This window comes from Heptranchias perlo, chromosome 1 (assembly GCF_035084215.1).
Source record: "Heptranchias perlo isolate sHepPer1 chromosome 1, sHepPer1.hap1, whole genome shotgun sequence".
NCBI lineage: Eukaryota > Metazoa > Chordata > Chondrichthyes > Hexanchiformes > Hexanchidae > Heptranchias > Heptranchias perlo.
The window spans coordinates 17,940,808-17,964,434 of NC_090325.1; the positions used below are offsets into that span (position 1 = coordinate 17,940,808).

At 44.4% G+C, this 23,627-nt stretch overlaps 1 protein-coding gene across 1 annotated transcript in view; it reads right to left on the reverse strand.

The window, feature by feature from the left end:
* ctnna2 (catenin (cadherin-associated protein), alpha 2) overlaps positions 1-23,627 on the reverse strand; it is a 1,371,619-nt gene that overhangs the window by 21,329 nt on the left and 1,326,663 nt on the right. The window contains exon 17 of the mRNA XM_067981945.1: positions 19,459-19,593. Coding sequence (XP_067838046.1) covers positions 19,459-19,593 — 135 coding nt within the window. The remainder of the gene's footprint in view (positions 1-19,458; positions 19,594-23,627) is intronic.

Consider the following 23,627-nt stretch of genomic DNA (forward strand, 5'->3'; position numbering starts at 1 on the left):
GATTTGTCCTGCTTTTTGTGGACAGGACATACCTGGGCAATTTTCCACATTGTCGGGTAGATGCCAGTGTTGTAGCTGTACTGGAACAGCTTGGCGAGAGGCGCAGCTAGTTCTGGAGCACAAGTCTTCAGCACTACAGCTGGGATGTTGTCGGGGCCCATAGCCTTTGCTGTATCCAGTGCACTCAGCCGTTTCTTGATATCACGTGGAGTGAATCGAATTGGCCGAAGACTGGCTTCCGTGATGGTGGGGATATCGGGAGGAGGCCGAGATGGATCATCCACTCGGCACTTCTGGCTGAAGATGGTTGCAAATGCTTCAGCCTTGTCTTTTGCACTCACGTGCTGGACTCCACCATCATTGAGGATGGGGATGTTTGCAGAGCCTCCTCCTCCCGTTAGTTGTTTAATTGTCCACCACCATTCACGACTGGATGTGGCAGGACTGCAGAGCTTTGATTTGATCCGTTGGTTGTGGAATCGCTTAGCTCTGTCTATAGCATGTTGCTTCCGCTGTTTAGCATGCATGTAGTCCTGAGTTGTAGCTTCACCAGGTTGGCACCTCATTTTTAGGTACGCCTGGTGCTGCTCCTGGCATGCTCTTCGACACTCCTCATTGAACCAGGGTTGATCCCCTGGCTTGTTGGTAATGGTAGAGTGAGGAATATGCTGGGCCATGAGGTTACAGATTGTGCTGGAATACAATTCTGCTGCTGCTGATGGCCCACAGCGCCTCATGGATGCCCAGTTTTGAGCTGCTAGATCTGTTCTGAATCTATCCCATTTAGCACGGTGGTCGTGCCACACAACACGTTGGATGGTGTCCTCAGTGCGAAGACGGGACTGCATCTCCACGAGGACTGTGCGGTGGTCACTCCTACCAATACTGTCATGGACAGATGCATTTGCGACAGGTAGATTGGTGAGGACGAGGTCAAGTAAGTTTTTCCCTCGTGTTGGTTCGCTCACCACCTGCCACAGGCCCAGTCTGGCAGCTATGTCCTTCAGGACTCGGCCAGCTCGGTCAGTAGTGGTGCTACCGAGCCACTCTTGGTGATGGACATTGAAGTCCCCCACCCACAGTACATTCTGTGCCCTTGCTACCCTCAGTGCTTCCTCCAAGTGGTGCTCAACATGGAGGAGGACTGATTCATCAGCTGAGGGAGGACGGTAGGTGGTAATCAGCAGGAGGTTTCCTTGTCCATGTTTGACCTGATGCCATGAGATTTCATGGGGTCCAGAGTCAATGATGAGGACTCCCAGGGCCACTCCCTCCTGACTGTATATCACTGTACCGCCACCTCTGGTGGGTCTGTCCAGCCGGTGGGACAGGACATACCCAGGGATGGTGATGGAAGAGTCTGGGACGTTGGCTGAAAGGTATGATTCTGTAAGTATGACTATGTCAGGCTGTTGCTTGACTCGTCTGTGGGACAGCTCTCCCAATTTTGGCACAAGTCCCCAGATGTTAGTAAGGAGGACCTAGCAGGGTCGACTGGGCTTTGTGTTTTGCCGTTGTCGTGTCCGGTGCCTAGTGGTCCGATGCCGGGTGGTCCGTCCGGTTTTATTCTTATTATGACTTTTCGTAGCGAGATTTTACAACTGAGTGGCTTGCTGGGCCATTTCAGAAGGCAATTAAGAATCAACCACATTGCTGTGGGTCTGGAGTCACATGTTGGCCAGACCGGGTAAGGACGGCAGGTTTCCTTCCCTAAAGGACATTGGTGAACCAGATGGGTTTTTACGACAATCCGGTAGTTTCATGGCCATCATTACTGATACTAGTATTTTAATTCCAGATTTTATTTAATCAATTGAATTTAATTAATTAATTGAATTTAAATTCGCCAGCTGCCGTGGCGGGATTTGAACTCATGACTCTGGATTTTTTTAGTCCAGGTCTCTGGATTACTAGTCCAGTAACATAACCACTATGCTACCGTACCCTTGGTCGATCGCGTTTGTAGGGTCGCGGCAGGTAGGCTTGTTGTGCCTGGAGGAGACACTCCTGCTCCTCCTGGCCCACAAGCAGTGCAATAAAGGTACTTACCTGCTGATCCAGGCCTCCTCGCCTCCTCTTACGTCGCGTGAAGCAGAAGGCCCGGGAATCCTGGCCCCCAGGAGTTAAAAATAAAAAAGCTGTCAAAACAGAGGCCCGCAGCCTCCTTAAAAGATTTCACTCACCGACACGCCACCCGAGAGCGGGTTGGTCACCCGCCCCTACACCTGCCTCTGTTAAAACCGGAAGTGGGCGGGTTGGAGGCAAGTTGGGGTCGGGTTTTAGTTTTTTACAATTTTTATCTTCCCACCCGCCCCCAACCCACCCATTCGTGGGGTTAAAATTTACCTCCAGGTCTCTGTAATTGCTACTACATCATACCCTTTAAGCTGAATCTGTGCTTCTAACTCACTTGTTTTATTTCTTATGCATTAGTGTACGGACTCTTGTCTGGGTGACTGTCCCAATCCTGCCCATATGTCAGGCTGGTCTTTTACTCACACTTTTTTGACATATAATTTGCATTTTCCCCTCCTCCCCCCCCACCCCCTCGTCTAGTTTAACATTTATCTTCTATTTAAACAGCAGTTACTGGCACCATTTATTTTTGTTTCTCTGCCACAAAATGTTTGCAAAACAGGCCAACTGAAATGAGAGCCAAAACAGCAGCTTAGGGTCACAGTTTATGAACATAGCTGGTCAATATAGAGGTTTCAATAAAAATAATTAGCACCTATCTCAGGGGAAGTATGTGCCTGTTATAGTACTAATCATCAGGTGTTGCTGGTCCATCCAGTGGCTCATTATGTTGGTCAGCTATGTTACTCAGCTGCTTGAGTGAGAAAACTGGTCTAGAGCTAAATAATGTATTTTTTAACAAGCATTTTCAACCTAGATCATTCATACATTTCTCCAACCCGAGGTTTTATTACCCCCATTTGTTCAGTTTATTATACTGTACACAAAGGGAAAATGTAACAAATCAGGCATAATAAACCAGTCATCACTGGGTGCAAAAGTGAAGTTGCTTCATTCACCAATAGATACAAGCGGGAGCCCATGCACGCATAGACGATCCCCCGATATTTACATATCTCATTAACGAGAAGGGGGTAAATGGCCCTGAATCATGTATCCATGCATCCGATTACAATATGGAGGCATACAGGGCAAAATTTCCCCTGTGGCTAGGTGTTGCAAGGTAAACACTGGCTCTCACCTATTCACCTCAGTGTGGTGGTAGCAGGTATAATGGGTATTGATAACAGAAGTCATTTTGATGTGTGATGTGTATGAATTTTTAAAAAGAAAGAAGGACGAGCATTTATATAGCACCTTTCATGACCTCAGAACATTCCAAAGCACAGTACTTTTTGAAATGTAGTCACTGTTGTTATGCAGGAAAAGCAGCAGCCAATTTGCTCACAGCAAAATCCTACAAACGGCAATGTGATAATGACCAGATAATCTGTTTTAGTGATGTTGGTTGAGGGATAAATATTGGCCAGGAGACTGGGGAGGACACCCCTGCTCTTCTTCAAAATAGTGCATGGCATCTTTTACGTCCACCTGAGAGGGCAGGTGGGGCCTCGGTTTAACGTCTCATTCAAAAGACGGCATCTCTGGCAGTGTAGGACTCCCTCAGTACTGCACTGGAGTGTCAGTTTGGATTTTGTGCTAAAGTTTCTGGAGTGGGACTTGAACCCCAAAACCTTCTGGACTCAGAGATGAGAGTGCTACCAACTGAGCCACGGCTGACACTTTTACACCCCTATCCTCAACTGGAATCAAAATCCTAATAACATTCATTTGTGAAAATCTCCCAAAAAACCACAGTAAATAATCAAATGCCAATTGCATCACAGCAACAAGGCCACATAGCTGAGTTAACTGTCAATATGTCGCTAGATAGGCATTGAAATGAAATTCCCAAGGAAAAAAAAACAGGCATAGAACCGAGGATACCAAAGTAAAAAGAGTGGCCTACACATGGGATCAGTTGGAAGTGGTTGCCCAAAGCAGAGATCAATGGCAAAAAATAGTAGAAGTCCTAAACTCCACAAGGAGTAATAAGGTTGAATAATGATACCAAAGGCACAGGGCCATGTAACTGAGAGTTACGTCAAGTTACATCGAAACTTCATGTTCTAAATTGGATAGCCAAGTGGTGAAGAATAGAATGCTAGATCCTGGTCTTCAGTTGCTTCCAAGCCTTGGTTCACAGAGATTCCCTCTTACACACAATACACCCAAGCTAAGCTCTCATATAAAAAGGATACGAGAATCCTCAATTAACACACACCACCTGAATACAATTAACACTAATTGATATAAATCACATGATACAATTAACACTATGGCACAGAAACATTCGGCCCAGCTGGTCCGTGCCGGTGTTTATGTTCCACATGAGCCTCCTCCCTCCCTACTTCATCTAACCTTACTATCATATCCTTCTATTCCTTTCTCCCTTATGTGCTATCTAGCTTCCCCTTAAATTCATCTATGCGATTTGCGTGTTCCACATTCTTTCCACTCTTTGGGTAAAGAAGTTTCTCCTGAATTCCCAAATGGATTTATTAGCGATTATTTTGTTTTTATAAACTCTAGTTTTGAACTTCCCCACAAGTGGAAATGTTTTCTTTACGTCTACCCTATCAAACCCTTTCATTATCTTAAAGACCTTTATCAGGTCACCCCTCAGTCTTCTCTTTTCCAGAGAAAAAAGTCCCAGCTTGCTCAATCTTTCCTGACAGGTATATCCTCTCAGTTCTGGTATCACCCTAGTAAATCTTTTTTGCACCTTCTCCAGTGCCTCTATATCCTTTTTATAATATAGAGACCAGAACTGTTCACAGTACTCCAAGTGTGGTCTAACCAAAGTTCGATACAAGTTTAACATAACTTCTCTGCTTTTCAATTCTATCTCTCTAGAAATGAACCCCAGTGCTTGATTTGCCTTTTTCATGGCCCTATTAACCTGTGTCAGTACGTCTGGTGATTTGTGTATCTGTACCCCTAGAGCCCTTGCGGACCCCCTCAAAAGTATATCTTTCGGATGGGGGCCGCCATAGCTGCAGTCATGACCTCCTCGGAAGACGAACAGCATCACCAGCCTCGCCGGCCACGCCGTCCACCTCTGACACGTGGAGCTCCACAACACTGTGCTGTGACAGATCCACCTGCACAGCAGGAGGGAGGGCAACCGCGGAGAGAGATGCTTCACAGAAGGCACTACCCTCGTCACAGGGTCTACAGACCGAGGCTCAGCTTCCTGGACCTCTCTGAGCAGCAGTGCACACGGAGGCTCAGAGTCACTTGACATGTAGTCGTAGACATCTGCAGCCTCCTTCATGCCAAGCTGCTCCAGGCTGGCCCGAGCACCATCTTCTTACCTGTCGCTGTCAAAGTTATCATTGCCCTCAACAACTTCTCCTCCGCATCCTTCCAGAGTGCCACCGGGGACATCGCTGACGTCTCTCAGTCGTCTGCACAAAAGAGCCCTGCAAATACACCTACACCCACTCTGCAGTGACACAATGGGTGGCATCAGGTGTGGGTGTTCATTGTGATCCTCAGGAAAGGGCATTATTGCACAAACCAGACAAGATTTGCAAAGACGTGGCAGTAGTGGTTACAATATAATATGTAATGTGAGTTGATCAGAAATTAAATATAAGTAAAAACCATGACAAACCCTCAAACACCCTTGTGCATCCCCTTCATGCTCACGACATGTTTGCCTTACGCTTCCTACTACACATATGTGATGCATGCCCTGTGGCTGCAGCACAGGTAGTGGCAGGTTGAGTGAGGCTGACTGTGAAAGAGATGCATGAGAGGGTGAGTATGAGACAGAGCCATGATATTGTATGAGGATTGGGTTGAGTGGTAGTGGTGGGATGAGTACTGGTGAGGTGAGTAAGTGCAGGTAAGATGAGGATGAGCTTTGAGTGGGTGTGAGGAGTGATGTGATAGAGTAGTGTTGGCAGTGCAGAAGGAGATGTGGGGTGGGGGCGGTGATGTGGCAGACGGAGTGTAGGGGAATGAGTAAGTGTACTCACTTCGGCTGACCTACTTAGGTCATTGAAGCGCCTCCTGCACTCTATGCAGGTGGGCGATATGTTGGTGGTGCTGGTGACCTCCTCTGCCACCTCGAGCCGGGCCTTCGTAGTGGCAGAGGCAGGCCGCTTCCTCCCGTCCTCCGGGTGGAAGATCTCCCTCCTCCTCCTCCTCACCCCATCCAATAAGACCTGGAGTGAGGCATCATTAAACATGGGAGCAGCCTTCGCCCTGGGCTGCTCCATGCTGTAATTTTGCCTATTTTCTGCAGCATCAGTCAGTGGAGGACTGCCCCTTTAAATAGGGCTCATCCAGCTGACAGACTATGATGCGGCTGCGCTGTCTGCCTGCTGCGCAGCTTTCCAGCGCGAAACCCAGAAGCCGAGGTAAGTGCCTTCAATTAGGCTGCGATCGCATGCGGAGCACCCCGAATTCACTGGGCGCGTTACCCATGCGCCCAGTCGACCACTGCCAATTCGCCTCCCTCCTAATATCGAGCCCATAATATCCAAGCAGTTTGTGGCCTCATTATTCTTCCTACCAAAATGCACCACCTCACGCTGATCTTTCTTGAAATTAATTTGCCAATTACCCGCCCATTCTGTATGTTTATTAATCCTCTTGCATTCTTCCTTTGGATTAACTACATCGCCAATTTGGTGTCGTCCGCAAATTTTGAAAGTGTACCTCCGATTCCCGAATCCAAATCGTTAATGTAAATTGTGAACATCAGTGGTCCCAACACCAATCCCTGTGGAACACCACTTCCCACCTTTTGCCAGTCTGAGTAGCTACCCTTAACCCCTACTCTCTGTTATCTGTTTTGTCGCCAACTTGCTCTCCATTCTGCTACTTGTCCCCTGACTCCACATGCTCTGATGTTAGCCGTGAGTGTACTATGCAGTACTTTATCAAAGGCCTTTTGGAAATCCAAATATATTACATCTACTACATTACTCTTGTCTACTATTTTTGTTACTTCTTCAAAGAATTCAATAAGGTTGGCCAAGCATGACTTGCCTTCTGAAATCCGTACTGACTATTTTTAATTATATTTTCATTCTCTAGATGTTTCTCTATTACATCTTTGAGTAAAGATTCCATTATCTTTCCTACCACTGACGTTAAGCTCATTGGTTTATAGTTCCCTGGATTTTGTGCTCAAGACTCCAGTGGGACTTAAACCAACAGGAGCAAGAGTGCTACCAACTGATCCACGGCTGTACATAGTTGATGGAAACAGCAGGCTTGATGTGCTGAGGATTCTGGCCTCATTGCGTGCTCTCTGGTATCCCCTCACAACATGTTTTCACGCAAAAGGGAATGACCAGTCAAATGGTGGATCTAGAAAATCTGTGAACCTAAAGCTCTTTCAATTACTTGTCCAGAATTATGTTTCTTAGCATGAACAGAGTCAGTTCCATTACTACCTGACACTCAACTGTGACTGTCTCAGTTGGGTGAGTTTTACATCAGTTCCTTGACAGCGCTTGTGGAGATATAAATAAATATAGATATTTTATATATATATATATAATATATACACTATCCTGTTCTCCCAGCTGAGGAGAATGGTAGTGTGAGTGAACAACATTCAAAAGCAAGGAGGAACTATTGAAAGTAAATGGGTGTTCTAGCGGTAAGTGCTGTGTGCCACTTACTGCCTTGTATGGGAAAATTCTCAGTGGGACACAATGGGCTCAATTTTGAAATGGTGGCGGGCTGGCAAACCCGCATAAGCAGCCCGATTGACAGGCTGGCTGCCGACGGGAGCTGCAATGCCGAGGGGGGCGGGTGGGGGGAGAGAAAGAGAGAGAGCAAGACGTCATCCGGCGCTGGAACGGAAGATCGGGGTGGGGGGAGATTGGAAGATCAGGGGGGAGAGAGAAAATCGGTCAGAGGGGGGGAGGTGTGAAGATCAGGGGGGAGAGGGGAAGATCAGAGGGGAGAAGGGAAGATCGGGGGGACATCAGGGGGGGAAGAGGGGGAGATCGGAGAGGGGGACATCAAAGCAGGGTGGAAAAGTAGATTGATTTTGTGTTTTAACTTTGTGCAATGGTTTTTTATTTAATTTATTTTGTTTATTTTTGCCTGATCCGGCCCTTCACGCCTGGTTTCACCAGGTTTCCCAGGTTTCACCAGGCGTGAATCAGAAGCCGTGGGAAAACCACTCAGGTAAGTTAAAAATTGTTCTCACTACCTAATATGTCACAAGTAAAGTGCCTTAAGTACCTCAATGAGGTATGTTTGGTTCTTTAACTATCATCCTGCTGGCTTTAATTGCAACCGCAATTTAAGTTTAAAATTGAGCCCAATATAGTAACAGTCTTGTGTATGAGTGCACTTCCTGTCAAATACCATTTAATGACTTCCTTCATCCATGTTATCTCCATTACATCTGGCTGGCTGTCACGCATTTGCATCATAATTAAAGTTACCCATTCATTTTGCTTACTTTTAACTGAGCTTCCTAGGCTTGACATTCAAGGTAGGTGGCGTTGTTGTTTACTTACCTCTGAGACTTCCCAGTTGTATTTCCAAGGTAGAGATATAGTCCCCACCACTTACACCGTCACTGCTTATCTCGGACAGCCACCTATATCGGGCAAATGGCGCTAACCGTTTGCCATCACCATAGGCGTCAGTTACAAAGATGCCACTTATACTGTATTTAGTGCACTGATTATTTTGGGCAGATCAAGCAGCTGTTTGCAACTCGTTAAAGTGCGATTATCTACCATTAAGTCCTTTTAGGCAGCCCTGCCCCCTTCAGTCACCACCAACCCCTCCCCCCCCACCGTGGCCTGCAGTTGCTGCTTACAGAGGTGAAAGACCAGAGGTGAAACTGACCAGACTGCTGGGTACTCCAAGCCTGTTCAGCCACATCAGCAACCCCTTAATTGATTGACTTGTCCATTGCAGACCATTTTGTCCCTAGCATTCTTTTGTAAGCCGTGCAGTAAAAGAAAGCAAGACCTGCAATTATATAGCGCCTTTCACAATCTCAGGATGTCCCAAAGTGCTTCACAGGCAATGAAGTACATAGAGTCATAGAGTCATAGAGTTATACAGCACGGATAGAGGCCCTTCGGCCCATCGTGTCCGCGCCGGCCATCAGCCCTGTCTACTCTAATCCCATATTCCAGCATTTGGTCCGTAGCCTTGTATGCTATGGCATTTCAAGTGCTCATCCAAATGCTTCTTGAATGTTGTGAGGGTTCCTGCCTCCACAACCCTTTCAGGCAGTGAGTTCCAGACTCCAACCACCCTCTGGGTGAAAAAGTTCTTTCTCAAATCCCCTCTAAACCTCCCGCCTTTTACCTTGAATCTATGTCCCCTTGTTATAGTACCCTCAACGAAGTGTCTTCACTGTTGTAATGTAGCCAATTTAAAGTGACTACAAACTCCCTTAAAGAATGGTTGCACTGAACACTCCTTTGATTCAACACACACTTGCATCTACAGTGCTAACTTGATACAAGTGACAGTTTGATAATCAATTAAACAGGTGGAACATTGACTGCTTCATATGCTTCAAAAGGCTTTCGATAAGGTCCACACAGGAGGTTGGTGAACAAAGTTAGAGCACATGGAATTGGGGGTAATATACTGACATGGATTGAGAATTGGTGAACAGACAGAAAACAGAGAGTAGGAATAAACGGGTCTTTTTCAGGTCGACAGAGTCTGACTAGTGGGGTACCGCAGGAGAGATTGAGTAGACCAGGCATGTATTCTCTAGAGTTTAGAAGAATGAGAGGTGATCTCATTGAAACATACAAAATTCTTACAGGGCTCGACAGGGTAGATGCAGGGAGAATGTTTCCCCTGGCTGGGGAGTCTAAAACCTGGGGTCACAGTCTCAGAGTAAGGGATAGGCCATTTAAGACTGAGATGAGGAGAAATATCTTCACTTAGAGGGTGGTGAATCTTTGGAATTTTCCACCCCAGAGAGCTGTGGAGGCTCAGTCATTCAAAACAGAGATTGTTGATTTCTAGATATTAAAAGGCATCAAGGGATATGAGGATGTTGCAGGAAAATGGCGTTGAGGTAGAAGATCAGCCATGATCTTGTTGAATGGTGGAGCAGGCTCGAGGGGCCGGATGGCCTACTCCTGCTCCTATTTCTTATGTTCTTATGTTCTAATATGGAATGTTCCGGAACCACTCTGGTTCGTCCAACAGCCAAGCTCAGTCCTAATTAGAGACTGCAACTGTTTGACACAAGCCCATTTTTAACAGGTGCAAGAGTTGTAGAGAGACAGAGGATGAAGATTCCCTCTGTGGGAGACATATTTCATTTAGCTATAAGTGCATTCATCATCAGCGGCTTCGTCAGAGAGTAATAGAAAATAGATTGCTAATTCCTTGGTTACATCGGCCACTGCGTACAGTGGGCAAATCGTGTTTACCGCTGTAAACGGTGGGGACTGTACTAAAATCTGGCCTCTCAATACCCCTGCTGAGGAAACCCCAAAAGAAATTTCTGCCCCCTTCCACCACCCCCCCACCCTCAAATGCGACGAGACCCTTTTGGCTGCCATCACACGACCCCAGCTTCAAGCTTTGCTCGAAGCTCCTAGTTGTACTGGGAGGGAAGTGCCAGTCGTGTGTGGAGTGGGGGGAGAGTGGGATTGGAGAATTAATTTATAGGATTTCACTAGTATTGAGCTGGCAAAACTTGTACTATTTCAAATAGATACTCAGACTGTCTTTCAAAGATTTATTGACTTCCCTAGGACACTGCAGGGGGGAGCCATTTTAAGAAATCCCCCTCCCTCCCTCCCCCTTCCAGGACAGGACCCCCAACCCATCCCATCACTGCCGTCTCCCCGCCCTGAGCACCCTATAGCTTTACCCCCACTTCCTCTGCTGCCTCCTGTCACATTAACTCCTTTCACACCAACTATCCATGCATTCCTCCCACTGCCAACCATCCTGAGAAAACTTTTATCACTGTGCTTTGTCAGCAGCACCCTGTATCATATCAAAAAGCCTCAAAGAGCTTCACAACTTGAATTACTTTTGGGGTGCAGTGACTGCAGGTTTTTTTTTGTAACACAAGGAAAATTTTGTAGGCATTATGGTTCTTGTGTTACGTTAATTTTTTTTATAGATTGGATTTTTAAAAAAAACTAAACTGCCCATAGATCAATCACATGCTGTCAGAACAGATCAGAGAGCAGTAAAATGAATCAATCATTTTTCAGCATGAATTGCAGGCTGGGAGACAGAATAAGAGGTGAATCGGAGCATGGCAGAGTGAATCTCGGGCTGTCAGAGAGAATAATAAAGTGTTAAAGTGAATCTGGCCATGTTCAAGTGAATCGCAGTCAATCAGATACAATCAAGGGAGGCGAGAGAAAAATCTATAAAAATCCGGAGGAGTGAACGAGTTTGCTGTCAGTAACGGAGGCTGTGAGTGAGAAAATTACCACAGTCCTGTAATAATAAGTCAAGGATTCCAATGAGAAGATATATCTGTTTTCTCTTACGATGAGAATAAGGGCCATGTAATGTTGTTTTTCTGTGGTTATATCATCCCAGCGCTGACAGCAATAATCAGCATAGCACAACATTAAACTGGAGCCATAAAATATTGGGCTGAAATTTCTTCTGTTGATCATTTTAACAAAAATGGTGCAAGTACAAAATGGGATTTTTTTCATCACCTTCTTCACTAAAATCATCAACATGAAGAATTCTACACCAGTAACTCTCAAGGGATTTAAGAAACTAGAACTGTACTCACTAAAGCAGAGGAGGTTAATAGGAGTGTTATAAAATGGCAAACAATGAAGGATTATTTCCATTGGTCAGTGAATGAGTAACAACAGGCATAAACTTAGGATTAGTACTAAAAGTATACAGGGAGAAGGTAAAAGAATTTTTTTCAATCAAAGGGTTATAAGCAGATGAAATCCATTACCACATGTAGCTATTGATGCCATCAAACACATAATTTAAGAGGGAATTAGATATACATTTCAAGAAGAGAAATATTAAAGGGCATCAGGATAACGCAAAGAAATGGAATTACGGTAGGTTGCTCCGATGTAGAGTGAGCACAGATGTGGGACCAATGGGCCTAATGACTTCCTGAAATTTCTATTTTGAAACAAATATTGGTGTCCTGGCCAATATTTATCCCTCAACCAACATCACTAAAACAGATTATCCGGTCATTTATCTCATTGCTGTTTGTGGGCCCTTGCTGTGCGCAAATTGGCTGCTACACTTCCTATGTTACAACAGTGACTATACTTCAAAAGTACTTAATTGGTCACAAAGCACTTTTGGAGATCCTAAGGTGGTGAAAGGCACTATATAAATGCAAGTCCTTCTTCCTTTGATTCTATAACAATAAAACTTGCATTTATATAGCACCTTGAACATAGTAAATGTCTCAAGACATAGAGGGGAAATGAATGCTAAGCTGTGGTCGAAGAGATAGAAGAGACAGTTGAAAGCGTGGTCAATGAGATAGGCTTTAAGGAAGCTTTTAAAGATGAGTTGAGGAGTACTAAGGTGGGTGGGGGGGAAGGCAGTTAGGGAAATAATCCCATCGAGTAGGGCCAATACAGCTCAAGACTCTACCACCAATGATGGAGCGGAGGGAAAAGATGACTCACAAGGGGTCAGAGTTGGGAAGACTGAGGGGCACGGGCTAAGACTCAGGGCTGGAGGAAGTTGCAGAGGCCATGGAGAGATTTGTAAATATGAAAATTAATGCATTGAGAGAGGGAGCCAATGAAAGTTGGCAAAGATTTGAAAATATAAGTTATATATTTTCAAACAACTGATCACAATTTTCTTAACAGATATTAAAGTTGATTTTGACCACTAATTCAAGGTTATGATACCAAGGGAAAAATAAATGCAGTTATACGTTTGTACCTTCCCAGTTGGTGTTGTGGATATGTTGTGTGCTGGTGACATCAGGCTAAAGCACGTTACTTAGTAAATTAATATCAAGTAGCTGCCTGTACTTAAAGCACATCACTAGAACTTATTGTTGATGGCAACTTTTTGGGGACAAATGATGAATCCTTTCATAAAACAGTGTTTGAAGCTTTAAATCCTGAACTGTACTGTTAATTTGACTGGATTAATCCCGTGATGGTAGGGGTTTTTACTGGACAAGTCACAACGGGCCAAATGATCATCTTCTGTGCTGTAATTCCTATGACTCCCAGTTATGTGATTTGTTTTATCTGTTAAACTCATATCATCCAGTGGAACAATTCAATGGATAATAACTCAAGAGCACATAATCGAGGCTGACAGAAAGCTCCATGAGCCATTCCTGCCTCTTTTTCTTAACCACCATGGACTGGCGCTAACTGATAGTATCATAATTGCATCCTGGATAGTGGCCACTGATGTGCATAATGATGTTTTTGTAGCCTGATATCACCAGAATGTTAATAGAATGCAAATCCCATCTACGCATGAATGATACGAGGAACCTTGATGCGCACATGGACGCCATCTAGTGCACTTTGCATTGTCGGGAAGCCTGCCACCCAATGATAGCTCAGTGTTCTGTCTGGCTGATGCCTCCTTTCCCACAAGGCAAGTGATAAAGGTGTTGCCGCTTGTAAAATATAGCATCCCTCACTTGCTTAATACAAGCCACAAGATCACAAGATCATCATGGATGAGGGAAGCCATTTGATTCATCATCCAAGGATACCCTACAGTCCCCCCATTGCAGCATCTAATCGGCTCTCAAACGATTTCAGGGTTGTCGCCTCTACCGCTTTTTCTGGAAGACCATTCCGTGTTGTGCACTGCAGACTGTCTAATGTGGCACATGCCACTGGGTGGCATGGAAGGATCTGGTGGCATGAAAGCTTCATGCTGTGATTACCTTCACTTGTATGGGAAGAGCCGTCCCTATTCCAGATGTTGTCTGCAGATCATCCTGCAGTAGGGCACATCCTGTCTTGTGAAGTGCAGGTGGCGAAGACTGATCTCCTCTGATATATAGAGGGGCCTATAAATGCAGGTCTCAGGGTAATGACAGGTGCAGACACAACATCGAGTCTTGTTGCACCTGTGCTTGTTGACCCATCGTGAACTCCTCTTCCTCATCCAGCACTTTTGGAATTCCACTTTTATACGGTTTGATTTAAATGCCAGCAGTGACTAAAAATAATGAAGGAGAGCACCAACAGCTAAAGGAACAAAAACGCAAAACTGGCAGAGTTCCCAGGAAAACCACCGAATGCATGGAGTCAAATGCTGAAAGTTTTAACCAAAAACACAAAGACTCTAGTTAACATAAGTTTAACATAACCTCACTTTGAAAGAGCCTTTTCAGCAGGCCAAGTCCCAGGATCCTTGATACACTCATTTAAAATGAGCGAACAACATGTTGTAGTGGAATCTCGCTCAGAGTTCAAAAATTTGCCGAGGGATCCTGTTTGCATAAATATTTAATGTAAATAAGGCCTGAAGATGCTGGTATTGTGGCCTTATTCTCAGCTTCAAACGGGCCCATCAGGAAATGGGGCCCATTACAAATTTGGCGTGTCGTTGGAAGCCCAATTTTTCTGACCTGTGCCTGCTGGTTCCTACACTGCATTAGGAGTCTCAGAATGTTAGGGCCTTAGTGCCAATTACTTGCAATAGGAATGTGGGATGAATCACCAGAAAAGCCATTGAAGTAAACAATACGCATGGGTTCAAGAGGCAATTGGAAATGTCTCTGGAGAAAGAGACTGGGAGTTATGGTGAGAAGGTGTGATTGACGTGGTAAAAAAAGGATGCACTTGTTGGACCTAAAAGCCTGTTCCTCTTCTTAAATACCTTAAGTCTGACAGATGAAAAATACTCTTGGTAACCATACAATCTGGCAATAAAGTATTAACTGGAGTGGGGGGGAGTGGTGCTCCAACAGTGCTTTGCCCTGTTGGGTATTGGTTAGATCAAGAATTAAGGTTAATTCCCCAGTCTTCAAAGTTTCTTTGCCAAGATCTTTGAGCTTTACTCTTTACCATATGTATATAGATGATAGGGCTCAAATTAATTTGTTGTTCAGAGGCAGTGGTTTTCCAGTGGATGCCACTGCTAGCTGCAGATATTCCTTTTCAAGCCAAATAAGAATCAAAGGAAGACTAATGGGCGAGATGACAAAACCAAGATTGAATTTTGTGATTTAATGATATCAGGCTGTGATTTTCAGTTCATTAAAAATAAAACGTTGTTAGTGTTTGAAATGTTGACTTTTACACTGAAAGCATGTGTGCAGTCAATCCCACATGTACACAGCACCACAATCCTATGTGTACACAATATCATATATACACAATACCACTAATGAGCATAAGAAAGTGTGGAATGAGAAGAGCCATTTGATACATCAAGCCCTCTCCTTTGACTACTTCATAAATATTGCATGGTCCTGAAAGCTAATCAAGCAGACGCCAGAATATTCATCTATCTTCAGATCTTCACTGTTGACCCCTCTTCTGTGCCCTCCACAGATATTCGTTCCCCCTCTGCCTCAACAGGGGAACCAGCCTGCCCCATGGAGTATTTTATCATACCAGTCTATACCTAGTGCTGTAATCTCCAGTCCCATTCCCAATCGGGTATTTAAGTTGGTGTATTTATACAGAGACTTGTACTGGAATACAAGTTGAACTGCTTACAATTTCATTGAAAAATACATTTTGCCAGCCCTTATCGTCACTCCTTGATTTAGGTGAAACCTGTCTAAAGTTTTATATAGTAGTTTCGTCAACGCTAATCAGCATAGATATGAACCACTGTCATTTTCAGTTGCATAACTCTGTTCTCCATTGTCTTTTACCCATGAGGCTCCTATTTCTTAGCATTCAGTCTTTTCCAGCTTCTTTATTACTCGCTCAGCTTCTATCTCACTGTTCGTTTACACCTCCTTCTTTCAGCTCTGCTCCAATTTGATACAATAGCCTTAACTGTGGCATAGTTTAGTGCTGGTGAAACTGTTCCATAGTATGCTTTCACCTTAAAGGGGTAAATTCAAAACTAATCTACGGAAACATTGACACCGATATTAAGGGGGAGGTGGTGAGGATGTCGGTGAGGCTGAAAACAGACGAAGAACCTGGCAAGCCCGGGGACGGGGCGGTCCTGCCGAGCTTAACGGCAGCACCTCATTAACATCTTGTAGTTCTGTCTCCCACCCGGCAGCTGGCTAAATGTTCAGCCTGGCCGTTGCTTGGGGATGGTCCCCGGCAATCGAACGGTCAGAGAGGCTCGCGATCGGGAGGGCTGGGGGATGTCGATCAGGAGGGGGAGGGGAGACCAAAGGCTTCCTTGAGGGGCCTGCGGGGAGAGCATTCCTGTTCCTCCTGGCCCACAAGAAGTGCTGAAGCAGCCACTTACCTTGGGGAGCCGACAGCTCCCGCCTCCCTTTCACTGTCAAGTTTCCCGACTCCTGGGAAACCCATGCAGCAACAGTGAATTTCAAATCGGGCTCCCAATTGCTCTTTGGGGGCCTAATTTAAATATGTTAATGAAGTGTCCTGCCTCTCCATGGTGGGTCACTTGGATGCCCCAATAACAGCATCTGTAAAAATGGCAGTAGGCGTGTGCTCGGCAGGTTGGGGTCGTAGGGGGTTAATATCGAGGCCATTATTTCAGTGAGTGAGTGGTCAATCTATGGAACAGGTTCCCAAGGGAGATGGTGGAAGCAGTTGGTATTGATTCATTCAAATGCAAATAGATTTCCTTCGGAAAATAATATTTTGGAATACAGTATATGAGTAATTTGAGACATGACATGGTAAGTGTAGCATGACTGAGAGGAACAGATGACTTTGGACCTATGTTTCCCAAAGCTCTCCATCACTGGGGCTTTCCTCACCTCGTGTCTGGGTCTGTTGTAGGCCAATTGATTGCTATGGTTAGTCAACAACTCCATTATCATTGTATCATATGTGTACCAGGATAGTAGAAGGCCAACTAAATGGACCTTGATCTTTTTTTGACTAGCAATTTCTATGTTCACCTACACTGAGGAACATAGATAAGAACACAACACTATTCTAACTAGTCACAGTGTAAGACTAAAGCTGGGAGATGGAGGAGGAAAGCATGAGTGAGAGGGAAGCCAGGATTTAAAGAGTAAGTGTATGAGAGGAACATTAATGGGCAGGAGCAGATAAAGACTAGAGTTATGCCTAAATGAGGTAGTATTTACTGATATCAATTACCATAGATGAAACCACTCTGTAAGCTTAGTGTATGGCTCCCTTGATGGCTTAGTGGGTGAACGCACCAGAACCCATGCCGTAATCAGATGGTCCTAGATTTAGGATTCCAGTGTAAGCAGCAATTGGGATGCTATGATTGGCCTCAGCATTCCTGGTCTCGGGAAAGGGAGGACAAAAACCCCAGGAAGGTTCCGACTCTTGAGCTCTATTCAGCGACTCCTGCTGGCAGGTGCATGTGCGCAGACTTTAGATGAGTACAGATAGGCTAAAAAGCCCTCCATGGGTAAAGCAGCCAGGCAATAAATACTCAGTGTCTGGAGTCATTCACGAAGAATGGCCACTTGGAAACAGCTACCAGAGATTAGCTGGCACCCATGCAGCCATACCCCAGCATCAAGCAGAAGAATGAGAACACTGAAGGGCCAAAAACATTCAAAAGAAAAGATTTCAGAGAGGTTTCACCTATGCTAGGGGGCATGAATGAGCAGTGTGGTCGTTTTGAATGGTGTACAATACAGGATTCATGCCAGACGAGCCAGACAGAAGCCTTCAATGTTTAAAGTTGCTGTTGGTATTCACCTCGGATGAATACAGGTCCCAGCTGTATGTAAGTTTGAGGAGAAGACGTGTGTCTACAGCTGAAATTTGTATTCGTGTGAGCTGCATACAGATGTACTTGGTTGTATTCTGACAGTCTGCCACAATAGACTTAAGCTGACACTGAAAAAACACTAGGTCTGGTAAGAGAAGTGATTTCCGGCTTCACTTGGAACTGAAGGATGGAAGGGTTCTTTTTGGGAATTTTAGGCTCATCACCCAGTGTACTGAGTGCTCCCAGGGCATCTATAGTATGGTTAAGTGCAGTGAAAAACTCACTCTGCTCCATCTCAGTGATGTGCACCTCAGCCCCAACAAAAGCAATATTTTTCCATTTCCCACACTAGCCATCCTGTGGCCTCTTTGATTGACATTGCCAATTTAGTGCCAATTGATGACAAATTAGGGACAGTCCTGTGTAGTGCTGCCATGCCCACTAAGAACGGCACTGAAAATGCCCAAACTCATTTCACAGTAGACAAACACTGTGTCAGTCTTGGCTCAGTGGTGGCACTCTTGCCTCTGAGTCAGAAGGTTGTGGGTTTAAGCTCCACTCCAGAGACTTGAGCACATAATCTAGGCTGACACTTCAGTGCAATACTGAGGGTGTGCTGCCTTTTGGATCAGACATTAATCTGAGATCCTGACTGCCCTCTCAGGTAAACGTAAAAGATCCTATGGTACTATTCAAAGAACAGGGGAGTTCTCCCCAGTGACCTGGCCAACATTTATCCCTCAACCAACATCACTAAAACAGATTATCTGGTCATTTATCTTGTTATTGATGGTGGGATCCTGCTATGTTGAAATTGGCTGCCACATTTCCCCACAACAGTGACTGCACTTCAAAAATAATTTGTTGGTTGTGAAGCACTTTGGGCTGTCCTGAGGTTGTGAAAGTCGCTATATAAATGTTAAGGTCATTCTTTCTTTCTTACAACCAGCATGTAGAGGAGACTTTCGTCCCATCAGTCTGGGCTGTCTTTGAACCCTGATCCCAGGACAGATTAGCTGAAAGTTAATTTAAATTTTGAAACGCACACTGAACACCGGTGCCACTGACGGATCATTGAAAGAACAGCTTTGTCCTCCAGCGGCTCTGAACAAAGTAGCTCTAAGCTATGGTAATGGCGTGCTAGTACAGTCTTGCAGCATTGCTCTTTCCCCAATTCAGCACTAGCATGCCTCACATAAGTATAAATAACACTTTTTTTGCAAGAATGATTTAAATAATGTTTCTTAGATTTTGTCACACATGAGCTATTGCTGCTCTAGAACATTCATCACCGGGAGAAAAAAATAAACGCCACAGCAGTGGTGTGGAATGAAATATGATAACCTCAGTTTCCTCAACTTAACATTCCTCGGGCAGATTTTAATGAGGTCACAGCAATCGTTAAATATATATTTTTTATCTGTCACATATGTACATTAAAAAAAAAAGCAGCATCATTGCCTAATGAAGTGTACACAGAAGAACACACTATTAAGAAGCAAATATTCAACAGCACATGGCATCGGAGTGTGAGAAAAGTGGCAGTGAGATGCTTTATACCTTTGGGAATGTCGAGCACTGTGTTTAACTGCTGCTTACCCCAGATACAATCAGCTCTCCTCCCAGGTTTTGTACCTCTGCCTTCACTTTGCTGCAGATGTTAAGTTGGTGACAGTAGAGTGCAATGCGCTGCAGGTAGGCCAGCAAATCCTGCTTACAGGCCGAATCGGGACACTGCAAGAAAACAATCAACATCTCACGTCAGTTTTGTTTCTTTTTTTCCCACTCAAAACATTAACTTACATTTCCCCTTCCTCTCTCCCCTTTCGCCAAGTCTGTTTCCTAGTTTTCCTGTCTTAATGGCTCTCAGCTGTGAAAGTGTCTGGAGAGGACAGGTGAGGAAACTGCAAACTCCAACTAAATTTGCCACCTCCGCTATTCCATGCTTGTTTGGCAGGATGTATGCCTGCTCTCCTTCCCAAAGCAAGTGAAATCCTTGGTTACTATGAGGCTTCATGCCAGACCGCACAGTCAAAACTGGAGGAATAAATAATTGTACAACAGCAATGCACCTTTAACCCGTGAAGGGTATTATATAATGCCGCATTTTAAACAGTTTACTCCTCACTATTCTGAGCATTCTTGTTGGGAAATCGAACTTAAAACATTACATTTCTGATGAACGTGCGTTTACATAGGAGATGGAAAAGGGAAAGGGTTGTTGTGCCTAACAGTGTTTTTTTTGTTACTGAAGATTTTCATGCCCTTATTAGAAGACGGGATTGTGGCATTGATCGATTATTAGTCGATGGGCTTTTTGGTTCCAAAAAATTCTTATGTTTCCTTTTGTTGTATATTAAGCAGCAAAAGAAAATTGCAGAATGAGGCGATTGTAATAAGGAAAGATAGCTCCCAAAATTGACTTTTGTGTTTGCTGATATTTCACCAGCTCTGAAAGATTCCCATGGCCTAAGGCATAAGCACAATCAGTGACAAAATGAGTCGGGACATCTTGCTCACAATATTGGTAATGCTAAGTCTGCAAAATCTCTTCTTTTTCCTCCCCCATTTCTACTTTTTTTTCTCCTTTTTCATTCCCATTTCTCTTCAACTCTCCTCTCTCGCTTCTATTTTTTACCCTGTCCCTTTCTATCTCTCTTCCCTCCATTTCTGTTTATGGCTGACTCCCTCACTTTGGTCTCTCTCTTTTGTCCAGTTTTATTTCTCACCTCTCTCACTTTGGTGTCCCTCTCCATCTTCATGACCCTCCCTCTTGTCTTTCTCCTCTTTCTTTTTACTTTAGCTTGTTGCCCCTTCAGCAGTTCCCCCCTCCCCCCACAACCTTGCGACAGCATTAGTGCCACTGTGTAGAGAGACTGCAGGGAGCAGACAAAGGAGCTGGGTAGGATTCTCAATCACACAGGGCGAGCCGAACATCAAACAGAACACAGCGAGTGAAACTTCAAAAAGGTTCCAGTGAGTGAGACTTCAAAAACAGCATAGGAATCAAGAAATTGACAAACCAGCTCCTGCTGACTGCTGGCCAAGACTGCCTGACTATCCACAGCAACGGGTTTGCCACTGGCCTGATCCAAGTTCCAACAACCCTTGTTTAACAAGTTAGCTCCGTGTTTGAATGTCTGCATAACAGGAACAGAACTCTAAGTGACCACACTGTTTTGGACATCTAACTTGCAACTGTGTATATTTTCCTTCCTGCAAAGCATTCTTGCATTGGATGAATGAATAGAGAGTTGAGTATGAGTCCACCTGCCTGATACTGCCGTCTCTTAGGATTGCAATACATAACAAGCCTCCAGCCTTCCCCCACATGGCAATGGAATGTAGGGGGCAAGGCCAGCCTGTCCAGGAACAAGCTCCAGAGATGTAGCCCGGAGCAAACTGCCATGAGACACAGGCCGCCGTAGTCCCAAGAGCCCTTTGTAAAGCATGAGCAGCCAACCACCTCCCACAATCCTGGCCCTCAGGTGGCACCTAGAAGAAGCTTGAGAATAGGTTAAAAAAAAAGCACATGTAAACACACAGTGGAATCGTGGTGTTAGGGAAGAGTAAGTTAATTGTGTGCACTTTTGAATTCACTGTAACAAAATAGAATGTGCACTTACAAGGCACTTTGTTCTTGATGGAGGTTAGAGTCTTGTAGGAAAGGCTGCACTAATGTGGTGCTGATATCTTCACTCAGGAGATGATGATTGGCATGGTCACATAGGGGCTGATGTATTAACACGTGATAGGATGGGTAGTGGTTTGAGGGAATGTTCCTTTATTGGAAAGTGGGGAAGAAGGAGATAAGTCTGTGGTGTCAAAGACAGACTGAGTTACACAGAAGATAAGACTGCAGTGATGACATGTGCTGTGATAACCCTTACACTAAATGCTGCCTGAGTCTCCATTGCTCCATCCTGTGGTGCTGCTCTCCGTCCATGATAATGGCATACAAGAGTATGCTCATAGGGAATGCCATACCTGCTCCTAAGAATCCCTGATTGTGGGTAGGGGATGTGGGGAGATCTGAAAATCTACCAGTCGTCTGACCCTGTGAGAATCAAGTTCAAGTGTCTGTAGGCAGAATGGCAAAAAGAAAATGCTTTAAAAAGCATTTCTCAGCTGAAGAAATCTCTATTGAAGATCTCCAGACTCTTTGGCGTCAAGAACACCTCAGTTCTGCCTGTATTTGATGATCCTGGTAAACTGCTGCGCCTCATTAATCTCAGTCTAACTTACCTAGAGAGCATGAGCAGTGCAAATCCAGGAAACTCACAGCTGCTACTCCACTGGCTTTCCAACATATGCAAATGAGACTAGTGGGTGCTCGCCAGAAGCCTCAAAATGCACAAGGAAACTCGGGGGAAGCGTTTTAAAGGTGCACAAGCATTGGAAATAGTTTCCACCCAAATTTCCTTGCCATTTATATGCTGCTAATGCATTGAGAACGGTGAGGAAATTCACCCCAATGATTCCAACTGTGGCTCTATCTGCTTGATGCCCTCAGTGGGTGCGTGAAACAAGGAAGCATTATATTCCTCAGCATTAACGTTCCTCTTATTAATGAGCACAAAATTCACCAGAAAAGGTTAAAAGACTGAAAAATGAATCCTGCCAATATCCCAATGTCAGCTAGTTGACAGATGTGTTATAAGCATACAGGAGGGTAATATCATTACACCCAATGCAAGGAAAAGGGAGCTAGAATAGTGGAATCTATCCCTTCTGAAGTATTAAAGAATATTGAAACCTTCTTCATTTTAAGTTCTCTATTCTTTTCTGCAAGATCCCTTCACATATCAGCTGTGGCTCAGTGGGTAGCACTCTTGCTTCTGAATCATGAAAGTTGTGGGTTCATAGTCCCACCCTAGAGACTTTGAGTATATAATCTAGGCTGACACTTCAGTATAGTACTGAGTGAGTGCTGTATTGTTACAGGTGCTGCCTTTTGGATAAGACTTCTCAGGTGGATGTAAAAAATTCTATGACACTATTTTGAAGAAGAGCAAGGAAGTTCTCCCCGGTGTGCTGGCCAATATTTATCCCTCAGCCAACATCACAAAAAAAATGATCTGGTCATTTATCTTATTGCTGTTTGTGGGATCTTGCTGTGTGCAATTTCCTGCCACATTTCCTACATTACAACAGTGACTACACTTCAAAAGTACTTCATTAGCTGTAAAGCACTTTGGAAAGTCCTGAGGTCATGAAAGGCACTATATAAATGCAAATCTTTCTTTCTTTCATTCTTCACCAAAATAAGAGAAAGAAGACATCCATGTGCCTATTGAAAATTACTAGTTTATGGGTAACTGGTTAAGTGCCTCAGCTGTATGCACATATGTGCCTGCAGTGTTTCACACAATGGCTTAATAATATTAGCAGGCTGTTAATAGGATACCATCTTTCTCCTCATACCCGTGCTATCTCTTGTTTTAGTACAGTTAGATTCTCCCCGATATGTTCGTACTGAATCATTGTGCAAGATTTTAGTCCTTTACAAAACCAACTTGTTTTCTTGACATAGTTTTTTTTTGTTCTAATTTAAGGCGTTTGATTTATTTTCTCCCTCTTGTTCAGCCTTGAGCAGTTCCTAGACCAAGTGCTCGGGCAGCGACAATGTTGCTGAGATGTATGGGAGCGGAGTCATGGGCAACACTCACTTTTGCGGGGAAATCTTGTAGGCAATTTAAGTGGTTTGTTTAAAGATGAAATAGAATCGCAAACGTGGAAACAAAATGAATACTTCTTTTTAAAATCAA